This window comes from Mesoplodon mirus, assembly GCF_964341445.2.
Source record: "Mesoplodon mirus genome assembly, chromosome: 2".
Classification (NCBI taxonomy): Eukaryota; Metazoa; Chordata; class Mammalia; order Artiodactyla; family Ziphiidae; genus Mesoplodon; species Mesoplodon mirus.
The window spans coordinates 92099590-92119387 of NC_138977.1; the positions used below are offsets into that span (position 1 = coordinate 92099590).

At 45.1% G+C, this 19798-nt stretch overlaps 1 protein-coding gene across 2 annotated transcripts in view; it reads left to right on the top strand.

The window, feature by feature from the left end:
* Positions 1 to 642: 642 nt before the first annotated feature.
* Positions 643 to 19798, top strand: part of KIT (KIT proto-oncogene, receptor tyrosine kinase) — an 85699-nt gene continuing 66543 nt past the window's right edge. For both annotated transcript variants that reach the window (XM_082611045.1, XM_082611046.1), the window contains exon 1: positions 643 to 824. In XM_082611045.1, the coding sequence (XP_082467171.1) occupies positions 758 to 824 (67 nt within the window). In that variant the 5' untranslated portion in view covers positions 643 to 757. The remainder of the gene's footprint in view (positions 825 to 19798) is intronic.

Here is a 19798-nt window from a genome sequence, read left to right on the forward strand (position 1 = left end):
AGAGGCCACGCCGACCAATAGAAGCCAACTGTGATCTTACAGGTTGAGGAGCAGGTGGAGAAACAGAGCATTAATAATTACCTACGCCTGGGCTCAGCTTTTTACCGCGGCGCCTGGCGCCACGCTTGATCCCCCTCGAATAACAGGAATAGAGAAGAAGGTCGGGGCCCAATCCCATCGCCCCCCCCCGCCCCGTTCCTGTCCCCCGCACCACCTTCCACCACTAGCGGCGTCCAGCCTCCTCCCTCGGGAGCGTGCTCGAGGGGCGGAGGCGGACCTTTATTGTCTGGGGAGCACCTGCCAGGTGGCGGGCCGGTCCCCTGATGTGCGCGTGGTGCCCAGCTTCACAAAGCGCGCGGGCAGCGCCACTCTCGTCCGGGAACCGCCTCTGGCAGCCCTATCATATCACAGGAGAGAAGAGGTGGAGAGATGAAGGGGCTCTGGGGTCAGGAGCGGGCGGCGAGGGCCGGTGTGCTCGCTCCCTACCCGCGGGCTCGGTCCCCTGGGATAAGCTCGTCGAAGGCTCAGGGGTCAGGCGCCACAGCCAGGGAGCAAGACCCTGGAGTGGGGGAGGGAGGGAGGGGAGGCGAGGAGGGGCGCGGAGAAGGGGCGTGGCCGGCACGCAGTGGGAGGGCGCTGGGAGGAGGGGCCGCTGCTCGGCGCTCGCAGCTCTGGGGGCCCGGCTTTGCCGCGCTCAGTGCACTTGGGCGAGAGCAGGAACGGGGAACGGAGCTCCGCTCTCAGCGCAGCCACCGCGATGAGAGGCGCTCGCGGCGCCTGGGATTTCCTCTTCGTCCTGGTGCTCCTGCTCCGCGTCCAGACAGGTGGGAGGGCGCTGCGGGCACCCGGACCGCGTCCCCCGGCTTATCCTGTGCCCCACTAGGGTCCGAACACGTTGGGGTGTGTCGGGAGAGGTGGTTGCCGGCCCTCTGGTGCCGGGGCATTTCAGCCTCCGGGAAGATTCGGGGCGGCCCTGGTACTCTCCTGCGCCCTGCCCTGCTCACCTGCGCAGGGAGCCCCCTGTCGTTGGTGGTGGGCGCGCTGAGCTGGGGGTCTTCCGGGAATGGGGGCGGCGAGGGGGGCTTAGGCTGAGCGAGGTGAGGCTGAGGGCAGCGGGTTGCGTGCGAGTTTGGGGATGCTTTTGTGCGGAGGGTGAGCGGGCGCAGAGGCGGGCGGCGAGGGGGTACGCATCCAGCGCTTTAATCTCCGCCGGGCGAGGCGCGACCGCTGCTTCCTTTTGTTAAAAGTTGTGCGTGTGTGACCGGCGCACCGGAGGACCGGCCCGCAGGTTCTCAGCCGCGCGGAGGGCGAAATTGGAGGAGAGCCTTTTCTTTGCTCTGCGGCGTCAGCTTTCCAAACCGCGGCGCTCTTTGTGCCCCAGAGCAGGGGACGGACCCTCTGCCTCTTCTGCTCCAGGCGCCATCCTGGACCCGAGTCGAAGACTGCGTTGTCCCCGGGTCCTTGGGTTATGCCTTTTGCACGGGGAGCGTGCCGCGTGCGGCTCTGTGGCCGCGAACCTGGAGGTGCGGCTCCAGAGACAACTTGGGTAGGGCGTGTGGAAAGCAGCCGCTAGGTTGCAGACTTTTTGCTTTTGTAGATTCCGTGCCCGAGGCTCGCCCCTTTCTGCCGGGTGCCGTTTCTTTCCTGCAACGCGCCTCGGAGCGGCTGAGGGCTGCGTTTGCCGCCTGCTCCCGGGGGAGGCGGGGACGGTGCGCCGGGACAGTGAGGTTCCTGACCCCAGCAGCCACCCACGCACGGCCGGAGTACCCGGCCAGGCTGGCAGGGCTCTGCAAGCCCCTCTACACGGTGTCTGCGACCTGTAATCGCAGGTCCCTGTTTTCTTTGGGAATTTTGAGATTCGCAACACCCGCTCCCATATGATATCTCTGCTGAAGGGCTGCCTGAGGTGAGGGGTGGGAGATGGAGTGGAACTTTCTGCAAATCTTACTTACATCTTAAAGCTGTTATGAAAATCGGTTATATCTGCGCGGGAACTTGGGTCTTCAGGTGGAGGAGGATTTGCAGGCTCCTGGAAGCCCTCAGATTCCTGCCCCTTCTCTTTTCGTTCTGGGCGTCGCTGGTGCGCAAGCAAGTGCAGGTCGCCCGGCTAACCCCTGAAGCCCTGCTTTTTCCCAGGTCTTTTTTTTTTTTTTTAACCTTTAAGGCTAACTTGATGATGTAAGGATAGAAAGTGAGTCTGAAGTGGAATTCAAGGGCTCCAAAGGAAGCATCGCTGTGAACTATTGTGGGACTGTATCTACTGCTGATCAGTTTTCCCATAAAGTCTTAAGATGCAGCCTTCCCCTTCCCGGTCTTATAAGGCATTGTGAGGGCTTTCCTGTGGGGGAAGAGAGGTAGGAGGGATCTTGAATGAGTGTCCGGATTCCCGTGGCGGATTTGACTGCCTAAGTTTCAAATTAGACCTTTGGTCCTTTCCATCTTTTGGCCTTGACATTTTAATTTCAGTGAAGGGGTGTACACTGGACCTGACGGGCACACAAGAAAGGTAGACCACACATACTGTTTCCCATTTTTTAAATTAAATGAATCAGTTGCTCCCTTATTCCTCATAATTAGCCGGCTCCATCCAACAGATTTTTTTGGCAAAGGGGATTTTAAGGCCTGGCTCCTGGGGGGCAGTGTGGTGTAGTGACAAAGGCTTGTGCTGCCTTTCTGGTTCTCCTTTTCTCAGCTTCTGTTGGCTGTGTGCCGTTGTGCCAGTCCCTTAAATTTGTGGGAGCCCGGGGTCCTCAACAGGGCAGCAAGGGGTCTGCACCATGAAGGATCCTTTGGGTCCCAAATTCTCCTCTTCCAGTGTTATGAGCATAGACCCTACACTTCTTCTGAGCTCTTTCCCTGAATCCTTCCTGCCTCCTTGAAATTCCACTGCCTCCTGGTCACAGCGACCGCTTGGTGGTGTCCTACTGGTCTGCCTCTGGTTAAAACAGGGAGATGTGTGTTCTCTCCAGTCCACACATGCTCCCCTACAGTTTCCCTTTGAGGCCTAGGAGGTGCCAACTCTGCAGGACCCTCCATCATCACCACGTCCGCCCCGCCCCAGTGTTTACAACTCCTGTGCCCAGCAGGATGAACCTGCAGTGAATAGTGAATCATACCCTCCCCTCGTTCCTGCAGGTGTGAGGCTAGAGTCACCCCCAGCAGCTGGACACATAACATTCTGAATTACTATCGTGCTGGAAATAACACGATGGTCTTATAAAAGGGAACCCAGATAATTCATTTATCCCCTTCCTGGTGTTTCCCACCCATCCACACGTTTTTTCTTCAGACTTTATAAACCATTCATGCTGTGCTATTGCAACATGTTTTCTAGGGTGCCTCCAATTTCACGTTAGTGCCAGACCCAGTGCTGGTGCCTTTGCCTGCAATTTCCAGTCCTCTCAACAAGCCCTGGAGGTAGTCTTGTTACCATCCCTCCCATTAAAGCTGGAGAAACTGGCTGAGGATAAGCCAGTTCCCAGAATAATCAGGGGTGAAGCCTGAGGTTGGCCCCATATGCCCAGCTGTATATCCAATCACATGATTTCTCAGAATCAGTTGTAAAGTGAGATTTATTTGAAACTCTTCTATATCATATGCCAGACATTGTTGGAGGTTCTGGGAATATAGGATGGCCAAGATCATTACTTTCCCAGTGTTGGTGAAAAAGACCTAGATTTCCTGTCATACAATGTCTGAGTTAGTGTTCTCAATTTGAGGGAAGTATTCATTGAAGGGGGAGTCGTTCAATGATAGCTTCCCTGAGGGGTATGTAGGCATTTGACGCTGGGTATGAGGGCTTTAGGTGTTAGCTGTCCTATTCCAGGTAGAGTCTCTCCAAAATGAAGATGCACTGTCTCTAAAATCATGGCGCAAGTTAGTTGAAAAATTTTTCCATCCCCACTGCAAAAAACTAAAAGTGGTCTTAGCATTATATACTTGTGGGGTACTTGTGAGAGAGAAAAACCCCAGGGATGGGTAACATCATTGGCTGTTTACCCTGGACGAGCACAGTGAGATATAATGGCATCTCAGCACTCAAAGCCTTTCTTTTTCCAAAACAACTGCTCATCAGAAATGTGCCAAGTTATTTTGTGGGCTTCCCTTGGAGCACGTTTACGTACAGATGTTGTTGTGATAGATTTTGCTGCTGTTGTTGACGGCCCTTAGAAGTTGCCCTGAGGATTTTGACTCATTTCCTCAAGTCTCCCCGAGCTGATTAAAGAAGGACACCAGGAAATGAGCCGCGGTGTCCTGAGCGGGAATTCTTGAAGCTGGACTGCAGTGCAGGGACCCCTCAAAGGCAGCGTTCAAGGCTGCAGCGGCATTTTCTCCAGAATGAATTTAGTTTAACAGCTCATAGGCTAAGGAAGTGCTTAATGTTGCTTCATTCACATATGGTAACTTTTTAAAAAAGGGGACTTGAAGGACGTTTGAAGAAATCCTAAGCATGCAAAATTTCACCTGCAGTCTCTGTAACTTGGATATTTTTGTGGCTGCACATCCAGAGTGAAGAGGGCCTACAAGGGAGTCACCAGAGGTAAAAGTTTGAATCTAGGCCGAATCCAGTGTAAATCTTTGTCTTGAAAGCAGAGAGGACTTGTGAGGAAGCCTAGCCTGGCAGCTCTAGTCTCTGACATTTTGGACCCAAGACAGCCCATCGTTTGACTTCAGACTCTTAACTGCAAACTCATAGCCCTTGCTTGGATGTGTTTCGTTTGGCCCACATGATGCTTTTTTAGAAAACATTGGGGCAGTATTTAACATATGGAGAATTTATATCAAGATGTAGGTTTCTTTATTCTCTCGAAGAATCGAAAACTCCCCATCTTTAGATGGGACCTCTACTCTTTCCATTGCTCTAGACAGTACCACTCTATACTGCCAGTTGGGCTTTTAGGCATTTAGCCTTGGGTCCCGGTGAGCACAGGTGGGACCACTCAGGTACCTAGTGGAAGGAGCACAGGCCTAAGGAATGAAAACAGCCTTGTATTAGTCTGCTGGCTCCGTGGCTGACAGCTTTGTGACCTTGGAACAAATTGCTTACCCTTGCTGAGCTTCACTCTTTCATCCTAGTTTTAGCTGTGTGACTTTGGGGAAATTACTTAACCTCTCTGTGCCAGTAAATGTGTGGCTACATATAAAGTTTTTAGAATGGTACTGCCTGGTACGCTCATGGTACAAGCTCAACACATGTCAAGCTCTGTACATATTTATTATCTGTAAATTAGGAATTATTGCTGTCCCTAAAATGGGAATAATGCCTTCTCTAATATGATTACTCTAAAGATTAGAAACAGATTCTTGTAAAGATACTTGGCACAGGGTCTGGGATGGCATAGGCACCTAACAAATGAAGAAATTCCATGAGTATGTAGAATCTGACTATTTCTCTTTATAATCCTTGCACGCAGATACTAATAGGTACTAACTTGACAGCTTTTAAAAGGAAATAAACTTTAATTTTTGTCTTGAGTTTTACATAGCTTTTGACAAAACAGTTGGGAATCACTAGTGTTAAAGAGTGAACAGATCTTGGACTATTTTTTCCCCCGGGGGGGAGAAAAACCCAGAAGATTTTTTTTTTAACATCTTTATTGGAGTATAATTGCTTTACAATGTTGTATTAGTTTCTGCTGTATAACAAAGTGAACCAGCTATATGTATACATACATCCCCCAGAAGATTTCTCTAGTGAAAACATTCATACCTTCTAATTTTTCCATTCATCTTATGCTTTAGCCTTAATGCTTACATTTTGGTTATGAAATGCGTTGGTTAGCTATTTTCTACTGCATACCTTTCTGACAGTTAGGTTTTTAAGGCTTTTGCAAACTTTAAAGTTTAAGCTAAATTGTTATTCAGGGCATGAGGCATCAGAGTTAAGAATTTGGGCTCTGAAGTTGACAAGTTTGTCCAGCTTGGCCTCTTGCCAGCTCTGTGACCTGGGACGAGACCCTTCACCTCTGCTTAAGCTTCAATTCCTCATCTGTAAAATGGGGATGATGGCATAGGCCTACTGAAAGGAGTAAATTAGATCATGCACGAAACACACTTTGCATAGCGTCCCTTACAGGGAAGGCACGGGGACTCCACCATCAGGCTGATTTTATGTTTCTTTTTCAGTATTTGTCTCTTAGGAAAGAAATTTGGAAATGGTTTTAAACCAGATTGTATAGAGGGGTTTCTTTTAGTATTAAGATGAAGCTTATCCATTCAATGTCTAGTTTTTTTTAAAAGGTTCGCAGATAGTATTACTGCATACTTCTCTCCCTGGTTCTTTGTTTAACCTTGTTTACAGGCTGCTTTCCACCAAAGGGAATATAGCTTTCTGGATAAAAGTTTGGGAGGGGAAAGTTCTGTAAATGGCCCAATTTCTCAATGAATAAGTAAGTGTAGCTCACAGAGGGTCCATGAACCCTATTGCCTTGTAAAGTGGCATTGAAAGCACCTTGAGAAGGAAGAAGCTTTTCCGTGACTATATGAGGCCCTTCCCTAGCTGTGAGGGACCAAGCTGAGCTTGTCTGTTGCCCTGGGCTGGACACACAGCAGTGCTCAGGCAATACTGGTTTAACTTCTCTCCTGTTCTCCAGCACTTGTACAGAGCTTTGAACTAGTGAATGCTGAGTCAACATTTCAGATTCAGTGTAACAAAGGATGAGCAATCCCTATGCCTTGGGCCTTGTAGGGACTATACGTGTGGGCTCTGGGGGTGGGGTAGGAACAGAGTAAGAGCAGAGCCAACAATTCAAAGAGAGAATTGGTGTCGTAAGAAGTGCAAAGTGCCCAGGCAGTATTTCCCAGGAGAGGAGTTTCCGTCTTGGTGGGCATGTGATAGAGATCAGGGATCAGTCCATGTGGGAGATAATATTTGACATTAATTTCTAAACTTTAAAAGAGGGTAGAGTGTCTGTAGTGGAGGCTTGTGTTGGAAAAAGCTCCTGAAACAGGGAGCAAGAAATTAAGATCTTATTTGAAGATTTTCAAATCTTTCAGTTGGTGTTAGGACTCGGGGTAGAGAATTGGAGGTGAAGAGGCTGGAAAGGTGGCCTCTGATTAGCCTCAAGGAGCACTGGAGGGGGAGGGTATATTTAGTGTTGAGTTTGGTCCAGATTCTGAAAAAAACTTTGAAGTCAAGGCTACGGTAGACTTGACCCAGTAGTGGCCCTCCCAGCTTTGCTTGCTAGTCCAGGGCTGTTCGCTCTACTATTCTGTCCTGTTAAGCACACTCCCCAACCTGCTCCAAAAACTTGGACATCCCCTTGGTGTGGGCAGCCAAAACTAAGGGAGGGGTGTGTGTGTGTTTAAATTTTAGTAAAATGCACGTAACATAAAATTTACCATCTTAACCATTTTTTTGGTGTACAGTTCAGTGGTGTTAATTACATGCACGTTGTTGTGTAACCCGTATCCAGCACACTTACATCTTGCAAAACCAAAACCCTCTACCCATGAAACACTCCCTGAGCCCCTGACAACCATCATTCTACTTTCTGTCTATATGAGTTTGACACTCTAGGGACCTCATTCAGTATTTGTTTTGTGACTGGCTTATTTCATTTAGCATACTGTCCTCAAGGTTTATCTGTGTTACAGCGCGTGTCAGAATTTCCTTCCTTTTTAAGGAAGGCAGTGTATGCCTATGTATATGTATGTACTGACCACATTTTTTCCTCCATTCATCCATCTATGAGCACTTGTATTGCTTGCCCCTTTTGGCTATTGTGACGAATCCTGTTATGAACATGGGTGTACAGATATCTAGGGGAGAGTTTCTGAGGGGCCTCTGTTAGGATGGTTAGGCCCATGGCTGAGAGCTGTGTGTTGATGGGAAGCTGGGCAGAGGGACCATCGGTCATACTCTTTAGATGGTTAGGTGGTCTCTGGATGAAGGAGTGAGTGCTTGCGTGTTGGGGTGCATGCTCTGGAAAGAAGGGGGAACACTTAAGAGACATGAGGAAGATAAAGGTGGCAGACTTAGTTACTTTGCTTGGCAAATTTACAGGCATCTTGGATGTGCCAGGCACTGACGAGATTGTGGGGAAGGGGAACAGAAACTATTGTGGGTGTGGTAACGGAGATCTGGGGGTGCTATGGAGTTCACAGAAATAAAGCCAAGAAGAGGAGCCCGTTTGAAAGAGGGCATATGATGCTGGACTCTGCTATGTTTGTCTATTGATTATTTACGGGCTGCATTGACTTGACACTTAACTTCACAGACACGATGATAGATATAAATGAAAATCTTCTTAGGGTCAGGACCATGTAAAAACTAAACCCCAAAGGTCACAGACCATGGCTCTATAATATTACAGTAGGATTTGGGGATTATAAAGAATTGTGTGTTGTGTACCCATCGTGTCACGAAAAGTAAATTTTCATGAAAAGAAATCGATGGCAGGAAGATAATTCTTCATTTAGTCTCTGCATTAGACTATTTTAAAAATATGTTTATTGGTTTTCTCAGAGAACAAAATGGATGTTTTAGGCACAGAAGAGGTCGTAGAGTTGATTAAAGCTTTGGGTAATAGGCCCTTTGAAGGCAACTTAAAGAATTGGAATTTTGAAGCCTGGAGAAGATAAGGTAAAGGAAGGTTTAGTGAATAACAGTCTTCAAATATTTGTAGTATGTGAGTGAAGAATGGGACAAAATGAGAATAGTTGCAATTGCCCCAGAAAAAAAATTGAGGTTTTTTTTTTTTTTTTTTTTTTTTTTTAGGGAAAATTCTTTGATTGGAAGGGTTGGAAAAGACTTTATTGTGTTACCAGAGTTATAGGGCCTTGGCTATAGGTATGAGAAAAGCCAAAAGTAATTGTCATTCTGAAATGGTTAGGTCCTGCCCACCTCAGTTGGCTTGATGACCCTTTAAGGGCCCAGCTGAAATCTTTCTAAATAAAATAACCAGCTGTTTTTCTCTCTTCACTGCCTCGGCTGTGGGGTGGACTGTTTCTTATAAATTCTGGGTAGACTCTAACACGATCCTCACAGTTTTTGGTTATATTGAAAATAGCCAATAAAGAACCCACACCTAAAAAGGGGTTATTGATCGATCTATTGGAGTTAGGGACAGTGGATCTAACCACAGGATGAATTGTGCAGTGCACGATAGCTTAAGCTGAGTGCCAAAATAAGAAAAACAAGGAAGTTCGAGGTCTAGAGAAATCTATAATCGACCATAATTAGCCCTAACCTAAGAATGATTGTGCTCTGTGATCACCCGACTGACTGTTGATTCTGAGACACAGCCAGCCATGCTGCATGTAGGCTGACAGATCTGTAAGGGTGAAGGAAGTCCTTTTCCCTTGATTACTCAGGGATGGACTGTTCAGTCTGGGGTTTACCCAGCACCCTCACTTCCCTTCCCACCTGTCCCTTCCCTTTGGTCATTTTGTGGTCATGGCTCAGTGGCACGTTAGATCAGCCAGTGGTCCAGCAGGGGAAGGTGGTAGAAATGAAATTGCAAGTGGGCAGTCTCTGGTTGATTACATCATTTCACTTGTCATGTCAACATGCATGATGATTTCTGAGATGTGATCCTTCCCTTCAAGGAGCCTGGGATCTGTGGAAACATAAATGCTTGGTGTAGATGCTAACCTAGTAAGATTTGTAATAAGATTTAAATACTAGTGCTGGTCCAGAAGCCAGGACACATATTCATTTGCATTGGGTTGGAGGAATGAGCATCATTTCTTGAGTAGAATGGCTGATTCCAAGGAAGATCTGGGACCTGAGTTAAATCTTGAAGAATGGGGCAGGAATTGGTCAAGGTGTGAACAGCAGAAGTAGAGGTTTACAGTTAGCTGAAAGACTCCCATAGAAAAAAATCTCTGTGGAGACGAGCAGAAGATGAGATAGGATAATTTTTAGGGCACCTGGATTTTTCTTCAGTAACTGCAGTGTCTCCTGCGGTACCATATGTGATGAGATTTTTGTATGTGTAATCTGGTCAGAGAAATAACTTTAAAAAACGGAAGAGTATAGGTCTCACTTTTTTTTTTTTTTAGTAGGTCTAACTTTTGCATGATATTACATATATTGTATGCACAGTGCAAATCCAGAGTAGGTCCACGGATGTGTACTTTGAGTTGCTTTTAAGTCCAGGGCTAATTACCCTCCCATACCTCCTACTCCCCCGCCACTCCCCCCCAGCCAAGATCACAGATTTTGTAGGCTCAACATCTGATAGTAGCAAGAGATGGTCTTTGAGTCTCTGCTTCTTAACAAATTTTAAATATTTATTAAAATGATAAGTCAGGGGGCTTCCCTGGTGGCGCAGTGGTTGAGGGTCCACCTGCCGATGCAGGGGATGCGGGTTTGTGTCCCGGTCCGGGAAGATCCCACATGCTGCGGAGCGGCTGGGCCCGTGAGCCATGGCCGCTGGGCCTGCGCGTCTGGAGCCTGTGCTCTGCAATGGGAGAGGCCACAGCAGTGAAAGGCCCGCGTACCGCAAAAAAAAAAAATGATAAGTCAGGAATGTAACCGTCTGCATAAATTCACTTATTCAACCAACCAACCAAGCAACCTGGCAACAGATGAAACCCCCAAGCCTGATAAGAGTCCTGACTGGCTTAGGCCATCTTGGGATTCTGCTGTAGGTTCCCTAGCCCTGCATTTAGAAGGTAATTAAAAGATAATGAGGGGTGCTGGTCACTGCCCTTCCCAAAGCAGTGAGCCTTGGGGAGGAGGTGCCTGTTTGTGGCGGGCAGAAATCTATCACTTAAGGAAAAAGTGTGAGTGATGGTACTTTCCAGGGAATGCCTTGTTCTTGACCTAATGGATTAAAAAATAATAGGGAAAATGAAAAGAGGAGAAATCCTTACTTTTTTCCTTGTGTCTAAGTTCTTCAGTGAGGCAAAACATCCCACTTCATTTGGGTTTATCCCAGGTGACTCACGTTATTTCAAAAGGTGTTATAAAATTCTTGAAAACAATCAGGGCTGCCAGTAATTTAAATGTGATGGCCTATGCAGACTCGTTAGCAGAGGAATTGCTTTGCAGGGTTAGAACAAAGGTGGCGTTGTCACAAAGAACTTTGGAAATTATTTGGTGTCTCTTTTTAGTGGAAGGAAGTATTTATAGAACGGGATCTAATGTAGATGTGGCTTCTGAGGAAAACATTTACTAGCGATTTTGTGTGGCATTTGGCTGTTATTCTGCTTGGCTAGTGCATGCTTAAAAAAACCAAAACTATTGTTTAAAAAATTGAAAATTATACTACTTGGAAAGACTATGGGTCCGTTATAAAGTGATAAGTTTTTAAGTTTATAAATGTTAAAATGCATTTCCAACCTAATTTTCACAATGTAGATTTCTTTTTTAACGGCTGACGGAAGATTTTCATTTCAAGGAATGGTCTGGTAAAACTGCACGGACTGGTCTTTCGGCTTTTCGTCATTGTTAAGTCAAACCAGGATTCTTCCTCCAAAAATATGTCTTTAGAATCACCACTTGAAAACAGTTAATTGGGATGTTTAAAGGTTTTTCTCCTATTTTAGTATAGTCAGTATATTTACTACAGGCAAATAGTAGACAAGTTTCTAGCTCAAGCAAAATGTATCACTTTCATGAAAAAGAAACCCCCCTTTCCAGCTTTTTAAAATAAACTAGCATATGTAGAAGGGTTTATGAATTTTTTAGGAGATCTGAATGTGTAGCCTAATTTCCATTCCAGTCTTTTCAAGGGATAGGATTTTAAATGATCACCTTCGTTTCAGAATGACTGCCTTCTAAGAAGAAGCTGGCCAGGATGCCGAAAGAGCTCAGGTAGTGAGCAGCATGCCATTAGGTGAGGACAAATCCAAGGCAGGTGCAGATGGCTTGTCTCTCCGTTCGGAAAACTTGGAACAGCAACTCTGGGCATAAAGCTGTAGTGCTTAAGATTTACAGTTTCATTCTGTTAGTCCCTTCAGTATCTTTTAAACGGACCCTACACGTACCAGGAATTTATAGATTTGTTCACAAATAATTACTGACGCAGTAGGGGGGCGAGTGGTATAGCTGTAAACACACCAGGCAAAAATCCTTGTCCTCTTGGGGCTTATGTTCTAGTGAATTCTTTTTCTTTCATGAGTCCAGGTCCACAAAGAGCCCAGAAGGAAGAAAAAGTCTAGAGTCTCTCAGAGAAAACGCCTTCATTTAGATTTATTTCAGTTTCTTATTATGGTCAATTAAGGAAGGAAGCAGGGAAAGGCAAGGTTTCCCAGAGGGTTGGGGGACGGGGTTCACAGGGAAGGAGGGACCAGAGGAGGCAAAAATGAAGTTAGGTAGGGGTGGGTTGGGGAAGGGCCTGGGTTGGGGCCGACTCAGGAGGAGCTTTGTGAGATGTTTGTCACTTGAGTCCTGTCTGCCCCGTCAGTGCCCTTGGAAGGGCTGAGCATCACACGCCAGTCTTCCAGCTTGTCACGGCTCCAGTCTTTGTAATTTCAGCCTCTCCAGCAGACATGAGGATGTACTGATGAAGGATGTACCGAAGGGGGTGGCAGAAATGTCTGCAATGCCGGGGGAACACAGATAGGTGTCTTCACTTTCAGGACTTTGTGGAGCCTTGCATGTGCCAAGTGCATCGTCCGTCTGTGGCTTTGGAACCATTTTTCCCAGAATGGACCAGAATGCTTTTTCACAGCTGAGAGAGGATGCTTCAGGGGTCCAGGCTGAATGCTCTCCAGTACGGCTCCAAGGACTGGAGGCTCTGCACCTCCTTTATTTATTTATTTTTTCTTTCCGGTACACGGGCCTCTCACTGTTGTGGCCTCTCACGTTGCGGAGCACAGGCTCCGGATATGCAGGCTCAGCGGCCATGGCTCACGGGCCCAGCCGCTCCGCGGCATGTGGGATCTTCCCGGACCGGGGCACGAACCCGTGTCCCCTGCATCGGCAGGCAGACTCTCAACCACTGCACCACCAGGGAAGCCCCTGCACCTCCTTTTTAAATTCTTTCATCTTTTTCTTGTCGAAATCCGACCACCTTCAGTTTTTAATAATACCTGTATTTAACTAATGGCACTTTTGAGTCTGACAGAGCGCCATTTAGCCACCGTCCGTTATACTGGGCATGGTGTGTCAACTCCCGTGTTGCTGCAGCCAGCCTGGGTGAGGTGACAGGGTGACTTCATCTGACTTTGCATTTTAGCCTTAGGGTGGCCTTTCAGAGTTCCATGAAGTGATAAGCCCTCCAGCTTCAAATCAGGGACTCCCCCAGATGAGAATTGACACTGTTGGTGCCCAGAACTGGAAAGTTCCTTCTCTGTCAAGTCTTGGGCATGGAGTAGGACTCGTGCTGCCTTTAATATTGTTAGTGTTGATCCTCAGGAAGGAATCCAAGATAAACACTGTCCAGGGACAGAAAGTGGTACCCTCTTGAGTTATGGGCAGGAAGGCATCCACTGACCACAGCTGTGATTGAAGGCATTAAGGTAGATACTCAGGTGCTTGGTACCATGTCAGTTAACAATTTCGATGAAACCAACAGCTTTAGGTATACAAGTGTGGATGCTTAAGTAATTATGAAATCAGTTGCCTTAAAGCACTTGGTTTAGATTTGACGAAAGACTATAGTATTTCTAAGCCAGAGAATTATTTTTATCTGGTGTCATCATCCTTGGTTAGCACCTATTGTTTTGGGTGAGAATTTCAGGGCCTGAATTTAAATAGACCCTGTTTAAGTTTGCTATCAGTTGACTAGGAAAGAATTTAAAGAAAAAGGGGGCTGTCCTATGACTTCTAGGCTGGGTTATTTGAAAACCTATTAGCCATTTTATTTCAAGATGGAGGAATTGAATCTCACGTTAACTTTAAAAAATATGTAACTTTGGGCTTCCCTGGTGGCGCAGTGGTTGAGAGTCTGCCTGCTGATGCAGGGGACACGGGTTCGTGCCCCAGTCCGGGAAAATCCCACATGCCGCGGAGCGGCTGGGCCCGTGAGCCATGGCCGCTGAGCCTGCGCGTCCGGAGCCTGTGCTCCGCAACGGGAGAGGCCACAACAGTGAGAGGCCCGCGTAACGCAAAAAAAAAAAAAAAAAAAAGTAACTTTAAAATACATAGAAATGTAAGTATATATATATTTATCATGGGACCATCTCACACACGGAGAATAGTGAACGAACCCTCATATACCTATCATCCAGCTTCAGCAGTTGGATCAACACCAGTCTTTCTGCTTTACCTCTACCCACTTCATCCTCCCATTTTTTTTGGCCGCCCCACGTGGCTTGTGGGATCTTAGTTCCCCGACCAGGGAACGAACCCGGGTCCACAGCAGTGAAGGCCCATGTCCTAACCACTGTACCGCCAGGGAATTCCCTCCACCCTCCCATTATTTTGAAACATTAGCATCATAGAATTGCATCTGTGAACATTTTCAGTATGTAGCTCTAAAATAGAAAGGTTCCCTTCCCTAAACATAATGATGATGCCAATGTCACAGCCTTCCAAAGCAATAAAATTCCACAGTGTCATTGAGTAACCAAGATTCACATTTCCCTTATTGAAAATAAATATAAAGACATATACGAATATATAAATATTTGATAGACTCTAAGCAAGAGCCATATATGGCAGTTTGTTGATATGGCTTTTTAAGTCATTTCTTATAGGTTCTATTCCCCAATGTTTGTTGAAGAAAACTGAGGATTAGTCCTGTGCAGTTATCCACAGTCCGAATGCTGCTGCCTGCATTCCTGTGGTGCTGTTTAACATGTTCTCTGTTCCCTGAATTTCCTGTAAATTGGTCATTTAGAGGTGTGATCATACTCAGGTTTGATTTCTTTTTTAGTAAGATGACTTAATAGATGGTGTGTTCCTCTATTATTCTATTTTCTTTCCCTTTTTTGGATATACCGTTGGGTACTTAAAAAGATTTGTGTTTTCTGTTCTAATGGTTGCCTTTATACTTATACCTTTATATGATACCCTTGGTTCGCTCTTTTTGGGGCTCTATTTTCTATTGGTTTCCTTCTGTGAGTAACAATTTAAATTAGCTAGTAGCCTGTCCTTCCCTCTCCCTTTTCTCCCCTACTTGGGATTTGAAGTAATATCCTTTTACTCTAAGGCAATCAGCAAGCATATTCTACTTTGCAGATACTCTCCCTCCCCTAATTTTTCTGATAACTGCACCAAAACTACTTTATCAGAATATACAGCAATCACATACTCTGTTGTCTCCTTTGTTACCACCATTTAATCTTAGTTCCACAAGTAAATATATTTTTAATGCTTGCCACTAGTTCTTATGTTCTGTCTTTTCTGACATTTTGGTTTTCTGAAGCTCATCCTCTAACAGATACCTCAGGAAGCATTCATGGGAAGTGTTTCCTGAATTATGTTCACAACAGCTTGTCTGTAGCCTTCGCTTTTATACTTACTTGGCTCATCTTTTCTTTGCTCAAGGATCTTTAATATTTTACTATATTGTCTTTTGCCATAAGGTGTTGTTAAAGTCTGCTGGCAATCTGATTTTCTTTCCCTCATATTTAACTTGGTATGTTTGCCTAGATACCCTAAGGCCTGTTTTTTGCCTTTATTCTTTGAAGTCCAGTAGTTCTATAGTGTTAGATGCTCTGGGTTGATTTTTTCAGGGACATACTGTGCTACTTTAGTAAGTACAGTATCCTCCCATATCTGCAAGGGGTTGGTTCCAGGACCTCCATGGCTACCAAAATCCTGGATGCTCAAGTTCCTTATATAAAATGGCACAGTACAGCCGGCTCTCTGTACTGTGGTTGTGGAACCTGCAGACACAGAGGGCTGACTGTAATTTCAAACTTTCTTGTAGTGTAGCTTTTGCTGTTTGTTCTAGTCTTCTTCTTGGCTTTTGGAACTCCCAGTGTGTGTATGTTAGATCTTCTTTGCCTGTCTTTTTATATTGATCATTTTCTCTCAAATCCTTTTCATGTTTCATAATTCATTTGAATTAAAAAATTTTTCTCCTTTCCATCTTCTCCTTCTTTTGAGACATTATTCATTTTATTTCCTCTTGTGTTTTTTTTATTTACCTTTATTTCTGAAATGATTTTTTTCTTTCATTTCTAATTCTTAGTTCTTTACCTCCATTTTCAAATCTTCCTTTTCTCCAGTTCATTTCTTTTTTTTTTTTTAATTGAAGTATAGTTGATTTACAAGGTTGCGTTAGTTTCTGGTGTACAGCAAAGTGATTCAATTACATATGTATATTCAATCAGCTCATTTCTGAGTTTTAAAAATTCTGATTTAGGCTATTCTTTATAGCTTCTTTTTGTTTAATTTCTTTTAGCTCATTTTTGAAATATTAGGTTATAGTTTTCATTTGTTTTGTGTCTTTCTGGCATGATTCTATTTTCTATACTGGGGATGTCATTCTGTTCCTTATTTTTTCTTTAAATAACATATTTGGAATTCAACTGCCATTCTTTTCTGTTGTTCGCTATGAGTTTTCGTATACTCTTAGTAGAGCCATTATAGCTTTTCTAGCTTCACAGTTCTAGAGTACCCACTTAACATTGTTTTCACAAAGTGGTGAAAAAAATGGTCTTTACTTTTCTACACCTAAGATCTTACTTTTTTTTGGTCTCTGTTCTCAGCCCCTACTTATCTGAACCTTTCCTTTCCTTTGCCTATTTAACTCATCTTAGATTCATCCTTAGCAGTTTCTCCTCAGTGTGGGGCTTTGACCTAGTTTGTTAGTTCGTAGGGATCAGACCTCTCCCACCCCAGAACATTCCAGCCCATTAGAAATACATGGGTCACAATCCCCTCTGTACTTCCTAGGGAAGTTGGAACCTGCAGAGTCGTCTGACAGCTTCTGTGGGTGTCCCCAGAATGGCCCTCTGAGCATTGCAGTGCGAACCTAACGGCAGTTCTTGAAGCTGTTGGTAGTTTGTCCCCACCTCCTTCATACATAGGAGGGGGATATACCTTATCACCTGGTTTTGTGGGCAGGGGATACCTTATCACCTGGTTTTGTTGTAGATGCTATCCATAGGGTTTTTGGTTCTGCTCTATTTGTCTGTTTTTATGGTTAGGGTGAGTTGGGGATATTCAATAATTATGCTTCCACCACCATCTTGCCAGAATCTATATGGACATTTTAACATAAAATTTGTAGACCTTTGGGTCTACCAAGTCAGGACGAAAGTAGCAAAGTCTTGAAACATTAAATCAGTAGTACCTGCCTTTAAAAATAATTTTCTTCCAAAATATAAGAAAGTAGAGAGAAAACTTAATGGTTTTAACTATCTGAAAACTGTCCACTTTATGGGCTACCTAAGCCATATTCTAAGCTTACTGTTTTGTTTTTGAACTTTATTAATTTTTTATACAGCAGGTTCTTATTAGTTACCTATTTTATACATATTATCATATATATGTCAATCCCAATCTCCCAATTCATCCCACTCTAAGCTTATTGTTTATGACAAAATGTAATAGTTGAAATCATCTGAGTACCAGGAAGCCCATATCTGAGGAAAAGTTGTAAAGAGTGACACACTTTTGCCATTGTTTGTTTGGTTTGATATTCCTTGAGTTCTGAAGGAGATAATGCTATTTTATAGTTTTAAAAGGATTAAACCACATTTACACTTTTAATACCATCTAATAAAGATAAAATCATTACTTATTAGGTGCATTTTTCTCTTTCAGCCTTTTTTTCCCCCAGTGAAGAATTTGCATATCTCTAATTATAGTCATTTGAAAAAAAAAATTCTGCCAGGACTTGACATAATATTAATTTAGATTTCCAAAAATACTAAATTTCCTTCCTCCAACTTGAGTTTCCTCCAGTTGGCCATTGATTTAAGTTACATACTAAAAGGTGACAGTTTTAGAATTGGCCCTTTATTTCTCCTGTATTTAGGGATAGCCATTGTTCTAAAGCCATAGAAGGAAGAAGTAAAACTTTCTCAATGGGTATATTGGAAACTTTTTTTATTATTCTGGAAAATAGAGTAAGATCATTTTCAGACATTCCCTCTGGTTTTCTACAGAGATTGAGAAGAAATCATTTCAAAATGGGGCTGGTCATTAAGAATTCTTTGCAGACGGGTAGCAGGCTTAATGTATCGTTTGAAGTGAATGTCACCCAAGAAAAATTAAGGGAAAAGTCAACACTCATTAAGCAAATTGACCAGCCAAGTGTTTTGATGAATGTCGCAACAAATTTGAATAAATGAATTTTGTCCATTAGTGTGCTTTTAGACCAATGTGATTGTTTTGGTCTAATTATTTTTTATTTTGTGTATTCAAATGTAGAATGGCTGTAGAATTTACGATTGCAGCAATTATCTGATCAGCAATTTAGAAAATTGGTGAATAGTATCTGACTACTCACCAAGAATGCCTGGCATTTGATAGGGCTGCTGCAGGACCACATACAGTCCAAGGAGAAGCCTGTGCTCTTTTCTCTGTTTCTCACCCACTGCAGATGAGAGCCCAGAGGCCATCACTGGGTTAGCTTAGGCTGTGGACATGGGCTCAGGGCCCTCGGATGTCATGCACCAGATTGAGGTCTGATGTGCTACAGAAGTTGTATTTGCCACCCAGTGTCACTATTCCAGAGTCCTGTAGCTGTGACTGGTGAATTCTGCAACATTTCCCACTTCTCAAGCTTGGGGATTCGAAAAATCTGTGCCCGAGTGGCTGCCAAAGCTTGTCAGGGGGACCCAGTGTGAGGCCGATTTCTAGGTGTAAAAGCCAGGCAGATTTGCTCACTCAAGAAAATCTGTTTTGAGGTTTGCTTTGAATTCCAAGATACAGATTCTGGTAAAAAAAAATTTTTTTTTTCTGCATTAATGCCACGGGTTTCTCCTGATAGCTGCCTGCCTTGTGGGGGAGGGGATAACTGGTCCTCTACGTGTGGTCCTGGACCCGAAAGCAGCAGGATCACCTGGGGCTTGGCAGGAATGCACACTCTCCCTTCCCCTCCAGACCAGGGGGCGAGGGCCCAGCGGTCCCCTTTACCAAGCTGTCCAGGTGATCCTGGTACAGACTAAAGTTTGAGAACCACCAGTCTTCAATGCAAAAATGATTGGGTTTTGTCACAGCGTTGGGCAGTAATCGTTAAAAAAAAGTACTAAAGTTCGTGTGACCTCTTTTTTTTTTTGCGGTACATGGGCCTCTCACTGTTGTGGCCTCTCCCGTTGCGGAACACAGGCTCCGGACGTGAAGGCTCAGTGGCCATGGCTCACGGGCCCAGCCGCTCCGCGGCACGTGGGATCCTCCCGGACTGGGGCACGAACCCATGTCCCCTGCATCGGCAGGCGGACTCTCAACCACTGCGCCACCAGGGAGGCCCCGTGTGACCTCTTGAATGTCAGGCGAGGGTGCAATTCTCAGTTCTCTTTCTGTGGCACTAAAAAGATAGATAGAGGAGTTTCAGTTGGTCCAGACAGGAAGGCAGACAATTGCAGCACTGTGGGACAGTGCCCCGCAGAGGCTGCAAGGGGCCTTCAGAAAACATGCATGTACCAGGGGGAGGGGTGATATTTTAAAGGAATAAATGAGATCGTGTCCCTCTCTGATTAAAACCTTTCAGAGACTTCCCAGTGTTCCTGGAATAAAGTCTGTCCTTGTAGATCCCATCCCACGCCTCCAGTGCCTCCTCTTGATCTCCATTTTGCAGATTACCTGCCTCATCCTTTGCTGTCCGTGCTTTCTTCACTCCTTAAAGATGTCCTTGTTCCTTGGAGCTGCAGGAGCCACCCTGCCCCTCTGCCCACTGCCAGGGGCACTGTGTTTCTCCCTGGTCTCTTAGTGCACCTCAGACCCCAGCTCGCATGTTTCCTTTGCAGTCCTTTCTGACCCCCCCCCCAGGGTAGGTCAGGTCAG